Source organism: Varanus komodoensis, unplaced genomic scaffold, assembly GCF_004798865.1.
Source record: "Varanus komodoensis strain SLA01 unplaced genomic scaffold, ASM479886v1 scaffold11, whole genome shotgun sequence".
Taxonomy (NCBI): domain Eukaryota; kingdom Metazoa; phylum Chordata; class Lepidosauria; order Squamata; family Varanidae; genus Varanus; species Varanus komodoensis.
Genome location: NW_025335317.1, coordinates 23493251 through 23509406, shown reverse-complemented (window position 1 = coordinate 23509406; position 16156 = coordinate 23493251). Strand labels below are relative to the sequence as shown.

General features: G+C 40.7%; 1 protein-coding gene across 5 annotated transcripts in view; it reads left to right on the top strand.

Annotated features, from left to right (window-relative positions):
- Positions 1–4795, top strand: part of SGMS1 (sphingomyelin synthase 1) — an 83113-nt gene extending 78318 nt beyond the window's left edge. For all 5 annotated transcript variants that reach the window (XM_044420589.1, XM_044420585.1, XM_044420586.1 and 2 more), the window contains 2 exons: positions 1265–1431; positions 3163–4795. In XM_044420589.1, the coding sequence (XP_044276524.1) occupies positions 1265–1431; positions 3163–3366 (371 nt within the window). In that variant the 3' untranslated portion in view covers positions 3367–4795. The remainder of the gene's footprint in view (positions 1–1264; positions 1432–3162) is intronic.
- The last annotated feature ends 11361 nt before the right edge of the window (positions 4796–16156 follow it).

Here is a 16156-nt window from a genome sequence, read left to right as displayed (position 1 = left end):
CGTACAACATAGATAGAAAAAAAGAGCATCTCATTTTCATCATTTTTATTTGCTGGGCTTCAGAACTGCAGTTCTGTGATATATTTTCCAAAGAAAAGCCTTTCTGATGAAATGTTGAAAAAATGTTAAACTGACATGATATGGTTTGTTCAGTCACATCTAATCTGCATCAAGAATCATGCAAAAAGCGATTTTACAACTGACAATGGGCGAAAGTAGGAGACCCTGCAGTCACACACTGGCCTACAGCTTCAGTTCCTGTTGTCATGATGTGCTCTGCTGAGCTGTATTCTGCACAACTTTAATATATGTAGTTTGTAAACCAGCTGCTGAATTGATTGATCAAACCTATCAATCAATACTTCTTTCATTTGTAATTTATTGCAAAACAGTGATGTCTGTCCACCATCAGTAGAACTGGAAGGGGGCAATTATTCATTCCTGTGGTCCCCTCCTACTCCGTAGCCCTGGAAGATTCTTTCCTGAAGCTCCCAGCTTCAAGGGTTGACCCTAGGTTCTAGTATTATGGGGGGGGGGGGGAATCTCTCTATCCACTTTCTCCACAACCTGCATAATTCATTTTATTTATTTATTGACAGCATTGTAACCTGCTACCCAGTCAAAAAAAGACTCCAGAGTAGCTGATAAAGTTCAATAATAAGCTAGTCTTTGTGCTCAGCAATGTATAGGACACAAGGCAAAAGGAAACGGAGTTGGAAAGCAGCAAAAAAACACCTTCCTCAGGGATTGCTTGCACTAGTCAGAAATGTAAAAAATGACAGTGTTGAGCAGATTGGCACAAAATAAACAGGCACTTCTGTAATTTTGCCCCTGTCTTCTTAAGGGCCTTTGCAAATGGAGGAGACTTACATTATATATGGCCAAAATCTATGCTATAGTTTGACCCTTATAAAATACTATTTTAGTTAGTATTAGTTCTGAATTTTTTAAATTTACAGTATAAACAAGGAGGTTACATTTTAAGTTGATCTCATTTGAACAGTCACACTCCTTTACAAAACATCAGAAGTTAGGGAGGATTTGCAAGTGGAATTACAGCTAGGCAGGTTTTCAAGCCACGGAAGCCTGTGAGGTTAATATTATTAAACCTTCCGTAATATTGCAAATCACATTAGTCCACTTGAGGTTTATTCCATTAAAAGACTTTTAATTTGCAGTTTCTAGCATTTCAAGGCTTGTGAAGAAGAATGTACTATTTGTATGGAGTTCATGCATGAGACCTTGTGTTTTCCCTTGATTTCAGATTCCCCTCGGCGACTCTGGTGGTACCACTGGATTTGCTGGGCTCTCAGCATCATTGGAATGTTCTGTATTCTCTTGGCTCATGACCACTATACTGTCGATGTGGTGGTGGCTTACTACATCACTACAAGACTTTTCTGGTGGTATCACACAATGGCCAATCAACAAGTGAGTCACTGTTTCCCTCCTCCCTAATGGGAGTTTAAGGTGACCAATTCCAATCCACTGTAATGGACATTTTAGATAGCTCCATCTCTTGTGCATCTTCATTTCTTGCCTTTGTGAAACAGAGGACAAAACTTGTTTTGAAAATTGTAGGATTCTCCACACTAGTAAAATAAAGCAGCACCAGCCATGAAGCTGTTTGTTGCATCACTTCTATGTATGTAAGTAGGAATCAACTAAAATGTTTGAATATGTTTGCCCTGAAAATTGGAATGGTGCTGTGGGAGTGACAACATTATTTCTTGTTTTTTTCTGTATGAGAAAAGGTGCCCTGGCTGCAAAGCCAGTCAAATGTCTTTAGACTTATTTAGAAACACTTTTCTGTTTAATGCAAACATTGGGAGAAGAGAATGGGGCTCTCTTTCAATGCTTCTGATGTGATGTATGCAAGAGAACCAGGAGCATCATTTCTGTGGCAAGATGTATTAATTCAGCTTACCTTGGGAGCACATAGATCTCCTGTGTTGGAAAAATATTCAAGACTTTCCTTCTCACTAACCTTTCAAAATGTGTAAGTAGGATATGTGACATATGCAGCCACCCTTGTTTATACAAAAAGACTCTAAAAGGTCAGTGAGGGTTTGTTTGGGTCTGTAGTCAGTTACACATTCAGTATGCTGCAAACAGAGAGAAATAACTATTATACTCCCAGCAATATGTAGACTGTTTCATGTGGTACAGTCATAGAATTATAGAATATTAGGGTTGGAAGTGGCCAGAGGGTAACTGGTCCAGGTGCCTGCTCAATGTGGGACATCAAGTTAAACCATCCCTCTCAGACGGCTGTCCAGTTGCATCTTGAAAGCCTCCAGTGGGAGACAGCCCACACCCTCTCTAGGTAATTGGTTTCATTGTCACACTGCTCTAACAATCAGGATTTTTTTCCTGATATCTAGCTGGAATCTGGCTTCCTGTAACTTGATCCCATTATTCCATATCCTTCACTCTGGGATGTTCAAGAAGAGAGCCTGTCCTTCCTTTTTGTGACAGCCTTACAATTACTTGTAGAGTGTGATCATCTCTCCCCTCAGTCTTCTCTTCTCGAGGCTAAATGTGCCCAGGTGTTCTTGGTCTATTGTTTCTGCTATCTTTTTATTCTAGCTTGCCAGACCTGTTTTAATAACCAATACTTCCTCCTGTCTTCCCAAAAGGTTAACAGCACAGTCCTACGAGAAATAGGGGTGTATTACAAGGAAGAAAACAAAGGGGGAAAATCTAAGCGGGGAGGGAAGAAAAAAGTTAGGGGCCTTCTTGCCAAACTCCTGTTTGTGCTCCCTGTCTTCTCAGTCTCCTGGAGCTTGGCTGCTTGTGTTTCAGAGTTCCTTGACCAGTTTGGGCTGCTTCCTCTGATCTGCTTGGCTAGAAGTCAGGAATGAGAAAACAGTTCTGTGCTTACAGTACATACGAGTGAATATTAAGACTATGTTTGCAGCACAAGTTGTGTGGATCTTCACCAGCCATGCTAGATTCATAGGAAAGCCTTACTGATCAATGAAGAATAAATGCATTTCTGTGAGTATGTGAGTCAGCCTGTTTAGACACTTTAAAAGTCTAGGATCAGGCACTACCATTCAGCTCACATTCGAATACGAAGTGGCTGGTGCATATTGATGGCTTCGTGAGTGTGTGTAGTTTCTTTCCTGAAATTTTATTTGTAAATATTCTCTCTTGTAGGTGCTAAAGGAAGCTTCCCAGACGAACCTTCTTGCACGGGTGTGGTGGTACAGGCCCTTCCAGTACTTTGAAAAGAATGTCCGAGGCATTGTACCATGTTCCTATCATTGGCCGTTTTCCTGGCAAGCACTGCATCTAGGTAGATATAGCAGATTGATAGATTCAACAGCATCTAAATACAGCAGATTTGTGAATGATACATAACAGCTACAAAAAGGAAATGGCAAGAGAACCCTCCAAAAGTGCTAAAAACTCCCCAAGATGAGATGCCATAAAAACTGAACTGTTCCTTTCCTCTACCTTTTAACTGTTACCTTGACTTAAATCTATTCTCTTACCTGGTTAGCACTGTGATATTTTTCTCTCTCCAAAGGATCTGCGATGGACAACAATAAAGAAATGGTAAATTATCATGCACTGTACACATTTCTTGTTAATAGGTTTTGGATTTGCATTGCTCATCACCATGTTTCTTTGTATATGATGCAACAGCATAAACAAAAAAGGCTTTTATATCATAAGTTCTGGTCTTTCCAGTCTCGTCTGGGAATAAAGCATATTATTTTCTTGGGAAAACATAATTTTCATATCTCTTGCCCCAAAGATTGGGCTGTAAGCCATTTTCTAGCAAATGTCTATATGAAGGTTTCTAAATACCTGACTGGGATAATATACAGGAATCTTTCTACCTGTTTCACTGAATCTACAAATGATAGACACAGAAAGGTTTGGTAAACTTTGATTTTGTAAATCTGCAGTGACAGTGTCAAATGGTGCAAAAAATAATTCTGTTGTAAAGTGATTTTCTAAGTATTTCCTAACTTTATTTTTCAAAATGATATGCGTAAAAATAAAATCTAAAAAGATTTTTACATGTCAGAGAAATGAGTTAAAATAAAAAATGCTTCTTGGGAGAGAGATTTGTCTGTTTCTAGTGCCTTTCTTGTCTTGATAGTATGGTCAGTAGGCAGTCTTTAAATTTTTTTTATTTAAAATAAAGTATTCCATGAAACCAAGGTTATATGTATTGTACACATTACTAAACTTTGATTTTATATCTAAATTAAACTGGAAATCTGCTTGCAATGTTCAGATGACTGAGGCAGTGGAAAAACCAAATATGATAATCAAGTCTTCACACATTGTGGGCAGGTTAAAGTGAAATTTGCTTCTTAAATTATTTTATTGTCTACTTCATACATGGATTTTAACTATAGCAAGAAACCAGCCATGACTTCCTTTTTATAAGATTTTTTTAAATGATCAGCAACTCAAAAATCAAACTATAAAAATGTCTCATCCCTGAATGAAAATATTGTTGAAAAAAATAATTGAGCTCTTTAAAATAAAATTGTGCAGAAACTGCATGTATCTCTAAAATTTCAGTCCTGCCATACATATTGTGTTTGGGGGGAAGTATTCTATCCTATACTTGCCAATGTGCTGAACAAAATAGTTTTTTAAGAATGAAGAAGCATATATATATCTATATATCTATAAATATATATATTCATTCTGTATTTTACGTGAAGCAGAGTTATCTTCTGTAGGGTTTTTTGTGTGTTCAAAAAGGTGAAATTTGTATTGTAAAACAATAATGGTGAAGGAAAATAAAAAATGGCTTTTAAACAAATAGTCTCCTTTTCATGTTAAATGGCATCTGTGACTCTGTCTTTTTGTCTTGTTGCTCATTGTATTAGTGTTCACTTTAAAATGTGGATCTAAATTTATTTATTTAAAAAATAATCCCATCTATATCCAAAGCGGATCTCTGGTCAGCTATCAAAAGACCAAAACCATAACAACAGATTAGATAAAATGTAATTTCAATATATTAAAAACATACAGTAAAAACAGTTCTGTATTTTATAGTAGAAATCATTCTACCATTGAAATACTGGGTAAATACAAAGGTTTGGGCATGGCACCAAAATGAGCAAAGTGTTGGCACCAAGCGCACCTCTTTGGGGGTCACATTCCATAGCTGGGGCTCTGCCACAGAAAAGACCCTTCCCTGGGTAGCTACTCTTCTAACCTCTTTCTGGGGAGGCTTCTGGACCTCAGTGTTAAATCTCATAGTTCGAGCAGGTGCGTATGGAAAGAGACGTTTCTTCAGATATCTAGCCCATATTTAGGGCTTTATATGTCAAAGTCAGCAATGTAAATTGGGCCCAGACTTCAATCGGTAGCAAGTGAAGATGATATAGGACTGACTGGACTGGTTAAATGTTTGACTAAATTAAAATTCTACAGTTCTAGAAATGTAGAGTTAGTCATACAATCATTATATGATGTGCCCCTTAGATTTTGCTGGGATAGAAACAACCAAATACAAAAGTATGTGAATAATCATCATTTTGTTTAAAGTAACCTAATTTCAGAAAACCATGTTTTCCTAAATCAGGGATACAATTCGTGCCCTTCCAGATGTTGGACTCTAATTCCATTACCCCCAGCTTAGCATGGGAAGTGGTTAGGGATGATGGAAGATGGACATACAGGTTGTCCACAATTATGTTATGGGCGCAACCATATTTTCCTTTTTCTTTCTGTTTGAAAAGGCAAAAGATGGAAGAGTGGATTGTGGATCAGAAGAGTATGAATACTGCTCTGAGCACTAGATCTAATGTACCACCAGCCCCAACAAGAAACTGGCTATCCACACACCGGCCCCCGCAGCTCCTGCATTTCATAGGTGATTTGTGCCTCTTCTGCTTGACCCCCCTCCTCCCCACATGCCTCTTCATAACTAGTCTGAAGTCACTGGTCCTGTAGCAATAATTGTCTGCCTCTTCACCAATTGCTCAGTTCACACTTTCTTGACTTGGGCAAGGAAGCCATGTGGCTTGTTTGCTGTGCCGCACATGTTGAAAAGATTAGCATCCTTGCCTTAGTCAGTGCAGCTTGTTTAGCTGACTTGGTAAGTGTGGGAGCAAGCTACCACCACCAAGTTCACGCTGTACGCTGCTGAGAGTAGCTGTGCTGGTCCTCTTCCCAGGCACGCATGAGGGGGAAGACAAGCTACCATGGCTTATTAATAGCAGATGAAATATTGCTGTTAGAAAAGCATGCAAATTAAATCCTGACTGCATGGACTCTTCGTAGTGCATGATCGTTGCTTCTTCCAGTGGGACACACAAGGAACAGCTTCATTGTGTGAGATAAACTGCCATCTCGTTTCCAACCATATGAAACTTGGGATCTTTAAATAAAGTGAGTGTATACTGGTACAAGCCTTGCTGCCCTATGGAGCCCTATGGCCAGTACCAATTGGGCCCCATCCGTGCACTACTTCTTAGAATTGGCACAAGCAAAAAGAATGGGTGCTTGCCTTGAATTCATGTACAACTGAAGTAGAAAGGTAAGGGATGGACAGGGGCAAATGCAATCCCACATACATACATACATACATACTGAGGCTTCCTTTCACTTGTGGATTGGGACTAAGGGTTAATCTAACTAAACCAATTTAGAGGGCAGCTTGAAAGTGGAGAGAGAGGGAAGAGACATCTCTGGGAAGACATTCCAAGTCGTTTAAGGGTAAGGAATGTTTGCATGGAAGAGACTTGGAGGAATGATGACCACAATCAAGAATATAAATGGAAACCATGATGGAATGAGAAATTTTAAAGACCAGAACAGAAGAAACTCAGTGTGGAGTCTGAATTATTTCTAGTCATCCAGGTAAGTTCAGTTGCCGTAAGTGCTTTTACTGGTTTTTGATAGTTGGCCAAGTGCAGCTTTACACAGCATTGGTGGATAGTGCTCTGTGTCGGAAGCTGCCTTGAGAGAGTTTGGAAAGTGCTGTTGGTAGGAGGAAGATAGTCAGAACATGCCACATGATGATGATGAAGAAGAAGAAAAAAGAATTTTATTTCTGTACAGCCTGATAGCCAAATCTTTCCAATCCTAAACATTAGTAAATATAAAATACAGTATAAAATATAAATGGCAGTAAAACATAACAAATTTAAAACTGAAGTTCAACATTTTAAAAATATGACCAGTTCATCCAGCTCAGCCTCCTAAAACAGCTGCCACTACCCCATGCACTATTTTGAGCTCTTAAATGCCACAGGGGACAAAGATGGCTCCAGAAGGACCCCACTCCAGCTATGAATGTGCTCCTTCAAGGGAAGTGCAGCTCCATCCAGATCAGGTTGAACACTCCTCAGTCAGAGGAACCACCTGGTAACAACATCCTAGTGTTCTTTGCATTGAGCTTGAATTTGCTAGCCCTCTCCCAGTGCTTTCTCACAGTTAGGCCCCTGCAGCCTCATCAGTAAAAGATGAAAAGGGAGTAGAACTGCATTGTCAACATTCTGATGGTAATGTAATGCAAAATTCTGGATAACCCTACTCAGTGCTTTTGTGTAGATGCTGAATAAATGTGGACACAAGACAAAGCCAAGCAATGTTCTAAGGAGCACTCTGGAAGCCAACCATCCAGGAGGAGCAAAGCCAATGGAAAGCAATGTCCCTTACCCCCACTTCAGACTGTTGCCCCAGAAGGTTGCCACGGTACTGAAAGCTGCTAAGAGCTCCAGGAGTATCAACAGGGTCAGATTCCCCTTCCCCAATTTAGGTAATCATACAGGATGATCAAAACTCTTTCTGTGCCAAAAAAAAGGTGTGACTGAGATGGATCCAGGTTGGTCACCACCTGCTCAGGGACCTTTTCCCAGGAAGTGGACCAGATATTCCACTTCTTACATCTAAGTGTACAAAATGTTCTAAGCTCAAAGCACAAACCAAAACAAGGGATTAAAAATGCAATGTTTCCTCAAGAAAATAAAACGTCAACATAGTTACTAGGATTTTCTGGGTCCAGAGAGGAACTTTTTGAGGAGTGGCTTCAAGTCTTTCAGAGTGCAGGGAACCAATATGTCTTGTAAAGAGGCATTGACCACCTCCTTGGCCCACCTCCCTGGCCCACCTCCCTGGCCACTCCCTCCCTGCTAGCTTTTAAAAGCCGAGAAGAGCAAGGATCCAATATGGATGTGGTTGCATAAACCTGTGCAAGCTTTTTGTGAGCATCCTCAAACTGCATCAGCTGGAACTCCTCCCAAAAAACTTGACCAGGCTAGGTACTTTCCCTGATGCAACTGCCATAAAATGGAAATAAGTCCTAATGCATGCAAGCAATTTTACCTGGAAGTGCCTAGGAAATATATTACAACAGACCTCAGATAGGCCTAAGATGTACTTGGATTCAGTTCCTGGACAACCCTGCAAAGCTCTATTGAGCAGCATAGAATAGACTGAACAGAGACAGTAAGATGTTGATTCTTTGCCTTCCTCACTGCCTCTAAAAATATCTGATTAGAGGCATATAAGGGGCTAGGACTTTCCCCTAATCTGTACTCCAGTGGTCTTCTAATTGGTTTATCTCTGTCAGCCCCTGCGTACACCATGGAGCTGTAAAAAGCTTTCCTACAGCTTTTTCCTACAGGATATTCAGGAATGATAATGACCACTGCCTGGGTCATTTCTGCATTCCAGAGATAGACCAGGCATTTGACAGAATTTCCAGCCTGAGCAGCCAGAAAATCCCCAAGGGCCACCTGGAAACTATCCAGATCTGTCTTAATAGACCTTTCCCCCTTGCAGAAGGGAAAAATCACTGTTAGTCTAAACTTCAATAGGCAGTGATTGGTTGAAGGGAGAGATTCTGTGCCTCCCCGCAGATCTTTAGGTCACTAGCTCCACGGTGAGATGGAAACAACATACATAGAACATGTCCTGCCTGCTACATGTGTTGGCTCAGTGACATGTCGGGAAAGTCCCATGGCTATCAAGGGGCCCATGGAATCCTGAGCTGACTTGGATAAAGTGCATTTGGTGTGGATATTAATATCCCCCAGGACTGCTTGGGGGACCCCAGCATTGTGAGGACACTTCTGTCAGCTCAGATTGGGGGAGGGGGTCTGTTGAACAGTAGGGGTGGGAGGGGGGGAATACAACAACAAAATCCCCAATCTTTATTCATGTTTGCCTCTCTAATGTGAAGAACAATTCTTGTAGCTGCCTAGGAAGGCTTTGGCAGTTATAGGTGGCCTATAAATAAATTATACATTCATGTATACATAAATAAAAATTATTTGAAAAATATGTCAATAAAAGGAATATTTATAGGGAGGGTAAGTAAAGGATAGGGTTTGTCAAATGCAAAGGAGACTGGCTATAAACTAGCCACAGTGGGTTGCTGTGTCAGATAAACCTGGATCACATCCTGTAGGTGGCTTGTTTGTGGACAATAAGCCATACTGCCAATTTACCACTTCTCTTAGGGGTCGTCCCCATGGTGAATGCCATGTCACCCAAACATGGAGTGGTGAGTGATCCTCTTAGAAAGAGTGGCAAATCCCTCTTGCTATTTCTGCTGAGCTCACCAGGACCACTGCCAGAGGCAACTGTCTCATCTTTGCCCAAGCATGATATTGAATTGACTTTGTCATCAATGCAGCTTTCCCCCACTTTCTCCCCTTTTATTGGAGATAAATCCAAGGAGACAACTAGTGACAGCCACTCCAAAGTGCACAAAAAGCACATTGAAGAAGTTGTTCCCTGTTCACCACTTTTCTTAAGTGCAAGAAATTTGTGTAATTTTTGTGTAAATCTTTTCTCTTTTAATTAGTTGGTCTTGAGTAAATGTAGAGGTACACCTTTGCAATGTGCTGAAATGGGAAGCTTCATCTAGGCAATGAACAAAATGTTCCAACCTCAAAGCACAAACCACAACAAAGGATTAAAAATGAAATGTTTCCTCAAGAAAGTAAAATGTCAATGTGTTATTCATTGCAAAGAACCCTGTCATGGCATTAAAAGGCTCCTGGTGTGAGGCAAACAAGACCGGGTTCATCAGAATTCCACACAAGGTAACAGAAATAGCACTTCAGCCCACAATGAGCATGCCAAAATGGATCCAGTTGGATCCTTCTAGCCATCAACTCTCCAAAGTGTCTTAAACTCTGCAAACATTTTAATTCGCTCAAAAATCAGTCATGTTATGCTCTGCCTAATGAAGAAATTGCTAGAGCTTAAATAAACAGGGAGGAAAATCAAACAAAATTGTTTAGCACAGTAGCTTCAGCACTGAAAGAACAAAGACTCTCCTTCCTAATCATGAGTCCCGGAAGAAAAATAAAGGGTGTGTTTATGAAACAAGGAAGGGCAGTCAAAGAAATACAAATCCTTTTAAATGTGTACATCAGTGAAACAGTTTTGAAGACCAAAAATTATACCCTGTATCGAAGCAGGATAAAAGAGGCATTGCCCTGGGTATGAAGGAAAACATAAGGACCTTCTTGAGTACTATTAATTTTAAGCAAAATGTAACTCTGCATATTACGTAGTTGGCACTGCTTATCAATTAGAAATAATTATACCATCTAAGCCAAAAACTAATTCCAGCTGCCATCCCTAGGATAAACACTAACAACACGTAGGTGTGTGAAGGGTTATCACTCAGTAAAGGGTTGTGACCAATTTCTCCCCCAGCAGTGGAGGAAAGGACGTTGTCCAATGGAGCAAAGCTCAAGGTACCAGCTTCAGCCTGGATGTCAGAAAGTACTCGTACCTCCTGATGGTTAGGACCCCTAGGATGGGCTTCCATGGGAGGTGGTGGTGGCCCCATCAGTGAAGGTGTTCAAAGAAAGAGTGGACAACCACATGTTGGGTATTACATGAACAGAGCCAGCTTGTGCCAGGGGTCAGACTAGATGTCTCAGGAGACCCCTTCTGACTCGCTATGCTTCTATGTTCCTATCTCGTGAGTGGTCTTCTCTTCTTCCTCTGCACAACCCTCCAAATCTGAGTCATAGGATCTCCCAACCCTTTGGGGCAGAAATGGCACATGTGGGGCAGTATGGGGTCAGGGGTATTTGTTTCTCAGTGTTGTCCTTTCTGTTGGCAGATGGTCACAACTGGATATGACCCATAGTAATAATGGAGAAAAGAGCGATCCTGTAAATGGAATTAAGTTACAAATGCAAATTCCACGTGCAACAGCAGCTTTGGGCTTTTTATTTTGGAAGTGATGGCTGTATTTTTTACACCTGTGGCCATGCCGCTGTGCAGGTCTGTGGCGATGGCTGGATGAGGTCCTGGCAGCCTGTGTCTGGGAACTGTAAGCATAAAAATTTAGCCGGAAGTGGTTGTCAGACTTGTGTCCATGGGAAACATTTTTGAGTGCTTCTGTGGTTTGATACCTTTATTTGTGCTTTGTATCTGTGTTTCAACAACAGTTCTGGCAGTGAAGTTTGCCTCTGTCTCCAATGGGAAGTAGGGAGAAATGTGGCTGAGCAGGATGGAGGACAAACAGAGATTAAAACTTCCTTCTTTTAAATGGTGTTTTGTTTATTTGCTTCTATGGGAGTGTATAACCCTGTATTGTCAGACTCCTGGCCTATGCAGATGTGTCTCGGAGCAGGTAAGGCTGAGGAAATTCAGCTCTAGATGGTTTTGCAGTAAAGCCCAGCCACCCTCCCTTGGTCAAGAGTAGTAATCAAAAAGCCATGGAGATCAAAGATGCCAGCATGACTCCAAACTGGGCTTCCCTTGTATTTGAACTCAAGGGGACTTCCACTCCTGATGCCCTTAGATTACAAATTAGTCAGCTGCAGTAGCACATTTCACAGTGACCTGGATGCCCTAGAGATGTAATTCCTCCATCTTTTCTGGCACGTGTTTTATCGTCTTTGCAAAGATTGCTTCTTCCTTTTTATTTTTTCTGGATGTATTTGCACTCAGTGCCCAATGGATTCTCCATGCACCCCACTAAAGTTGGAACCTAGGACTCTAGCAAAAGAGTACACCTCCATCTAATTATTAGATTGCACCATCATTAAGTTTTTTTCTAAACATACAGGTTCTAGTCTAAAAAACTACCTCAAACAAAGCAAGAAAGCTTTGTGAGTACCTAGAACTGACTGGACAACTGTGCACCGAATGTTTCTGGCTTCCTGTTGACTTTAGCCGGCATAACTAATGGTACAGACGGAAGCATTTGGAAGGCTGCAAGTTGTCCATCCCTGAGCTAGGCTGCTGCTGAACTATGCAGAACAGAATGGGTTGAATCCAGACTAAAATTGCAGTTCTATTTATCTATCTATCTATCTATCTGCAAGGAACACAAGACAGTTTATATAATCTGCCTCCTTCTTTCCATCTTATCCCCACAACAAACCTGCAAACACTCAGATCTCCTGAGCCCAAGCTAGGGTCCAACATTCCAGTCACTAGTTGCACTGTCTTTTCTGGGAGTAAACTCTATTAAATTCAATATGGCTAGTTCCTCAAAAGAAATGTATAGGATCCAGCTGCTAGTTATTCTTCTGTTTCCACAGAAATCAATGAGATGAGTTAGTTTTTATTAGATGCGGGATAAAGGATCCCAGCTCTGACATACGTATGTTAAAGAAAGATCATTAGTATATTTATAGCATACAAAGTTAAATGAAGCATAAAGGCATTGGCATTAAAAGTAAAATGGTACAAAGTGTTGCTAATGAAGTCTGAAGAAATTCTGTCTTGGTCACAGATCCATTCTGAATGGCTATCTACATATTGCCAATCAGCATCCTTCACCCAGATTCAGCACAGAAGACAAGCTGGTATCTGTGCAAGCAGAATCTCTGTGGATGATATTTCTCAACACCTGGTTACCCAAGATAAAAATTGGAATGCCATGTCTAATGTCATTTCTTTCTGTAAAAAGGGGATGGGCACTTCTTTCATGGCATGGGACACATTCGATTTCCGAGCAACCTCTTGGAGGCTGCATTTCAGCGGTGGGTAGGCCATAGGCAATCAACAAAATCACAGGCACTTCTTTGTTTAAAGCCCTTACCACCAATAGTTAAATCTCAGGAGAGGCATTTCAATCTTTTGGAATAGGGAAAAACTGCACAAATTCCAGCAAACAATCTGTGGTCAGTGGGGGATGCACTGCGGTTATTAACTAGGACTGGCCCTAGAGAACACATCATGCTGGTCCTCTGCCAGTTGCGAAGTGCTCATGTGAACATAAAAAGCCTTAAATAGCTTGGGACCAGGCTATCTAAAGGAACGACTGTCTCCATATATCCCTACCAGACCAGTCTGGTCATCAATGGAGGCCCTCCTGCATGAAGCCCCCCCCCCCTTTGAGGTGAGAGGGGTGTTGATGAGGAAAAAGTTCTCAGTCGTCACACCTCACCGTTGGAATTCTCTTGCAAGGGAGGTGTGACTGGCACCCACTTTATCTTGCTTTCAGCTCCCAGTTAAGACTTTTTTATTTGGTATCTGTTTTTAGATTAGATTTTTGGTTTGCTACTGGTTTTTTGTTTTATTGTTCAATTGGTTGTTGTTTTTTGGTTATATTATGCTTATTTTCCTCCTGTTTCCTATTTATATGGTTGCATTTATATTGTATTTTAATTCTATTATGTTTTATGGTTAGTTCATTATTGTTACTTATTTTTATTTGTTTTATATATATATATATATATATATATATATATATATATATATATATATATAGAGAGAGAGAGAGAGAGAGAGAGAGAGAGAGAGAGAGAGAGAGAGAGAGTACTGTGACCTGCCCAGAGAGCTATGGGGTGGCATACAAATGCAATAAACAAACAAATAAATAAATGGGATTAGAGAAAGGGTGCAAAGCCACTGGGGAAACCCAGAGGACAGATTTGGGCCACAGATCTGAGATACCCCAATCCTCTGTAGAACCTAGCTAGTAATTTGAAAAGGCTGGCGCCATACCCATGTTGTCCTTCAGCCAGGGCCATTGCTCTGCTATTATATCAAAGATCTGCTTAGAATTCACAGGGTCATTTTTTAAAGCCAGTCCTAATTTCTTCTCTACAGTCAGTGGTAGAAGTAATTAACGATTCGCATTAAGGAGTCTATGAACAACAGGAACAACATTCATTTTTTCGGCCACCTGGTCATATACATCTGCAGAAGGAGCCTTGCTTAATGCTAACATCACAATAGGGAAAATTGTGCCCCTTGTGCTTATGTATTACACGCCAGTCAGATGTGGAAATCAGAGCAGGATCTCTGATGTGTTGGTAGTACTGCTCAGGTTGGGGCAGACAGGAGGAGATGGCTCTGGAAATCCTCAGAGTATCAGGGCTTTTGGCAGCTCTTAGGAAGTATACACAAGCATGATGTTCCTCTCCCATGGTTTTTCCTCCCTGACTGATATCCAGAAGAATGTTGCCCTGATAGCATACTGCCAACATGGCTAGTAGCCATTGATACTATTTAATAGGCTTAAAACCACCCCTATGCATGTTTAGACTGGGAAAAGACCTACAGTTCCCAGCCTATGGTTCCTTTTTGTGTCTAAACATGTGGCTTTATCCTTCTTGAATTTGTCTGATCCCTTCTTTAAAGATATCAAAGTTAGTGACTGTCTTCAAAGTTGGTAGTGAATTCCATGGTTTAACTATTCACTGGGAAAGAACTGCCTTTTATCTGTAGAGAATTTTCTGCCACTCAGATTCAGTGAAGTGGAATGATGGATTCTCGTAATCCTGAGTGACCCATGTGATGCTGAACAATGCTGTTGGGACAGAATGAGACACAAACTCTGGTCAGCCCTGTGCGACCAAGCAAATTCTCCAATGTGCTGGGTGCTGACAGCAGCCTGAGCCTTCTGCTTGCCAAGTTGAATTGATTCTCTGTCTTCTGTTTGATCCTTTACATTTAGTTTGCTGCTGATTTTCTGCAATGTATTGTTATACACCTGCTTTAGTGCTTAGTAGTTGTCTTATTACATTTGATAATTTAAATTTCTCTCTGCCCCCTTTGATTGTGGTTAGCCAATCTGGGTACCTTACTCCCAAAAAGTGAGGTAGGAATCCAAATAATAGCGAAGAAAAAGATAAAACCCATTAAAATACTGGCAGGAAAAAACAAAAACCAGGGGACAATTTAAGACTGTTTTTAAATGTAGAAATAGCTACACAAATGGATAAATAAGGTCTGGCATGTTGTTGTATGATGTAGCTTCTGCCAGAGTGCTTTTGGAAGAGAGAAAAAGATCATACTGTTTAATATTTACTTATTTATAAAACATATATCCTATCAGCAATCCAAGGTAGCTCAGAAAAAAAGTTTAAACATATAAATATTACAAAACAAGCCCATTCTAAAGTAGTATTTGAGCTAGTCAGTTGCAGTACAAACAACAAAGAATCAAGAGTCTCCTTAAAGATTAAGGCTACAATTCTATTTATGTGTCAACAGAATAAAGTCCTACAATTTTCAGCATCCGTCAGCTGGCCATGCTAGGGCATGCTGGGAGCTGTAGGACTTCTGTCTACACATGCATACAATTGCATCCGAAAACAATTATGGCATAAACCTGCCTTCTTCAATCTGGCCCCCTCCAATGTTTTGGAATTCAGCCCCCATAAGCTAGCATGGCCAACAGTCAGGAAGGAGGGCAGCTGGAAAACATCCAGAGAGTGGCAGCTTGAATCAGGCTGTGCTAATTCACATCATTAGCATAGACTAAACATTCCAAATTCAATAAATAGCAACAGCCTAAAGAAATTAAAACAAGATTGCATAAACTTTTTCAGCCTGAGGGGCTGAATTCCATTTAAGGTCCACATACTAGTGCCGGGTATAGCTGATAGCAAAAGGTGACAAAGCTCATACTGCCATTGACTATGCCTTAGAAGAGGTATTTCAGCCATCTATGGCGGGAAAAATTGTACAAAATTCATGGAATCACCAAATAAGTGGCAGTTGGAGAAAGTGAGGACAATGGGAGACAGGAACCATATGAGAAATCCTTGAGGGGCTGGTTTAGGCCCCATGGGCCTTAGATTCTATATTCCTGTGTTGAAAGTTAAAATCCCTCAGAAATTAAAATCTGTCTGACACTGAAATGATGATGAATTTGGTGCCAGGCATGTCGTTGAGGAGGTATTCTGCTGACAGGACGCTCCTCTTGTGTAGGCTTCCCCCCTCACTGTCACTC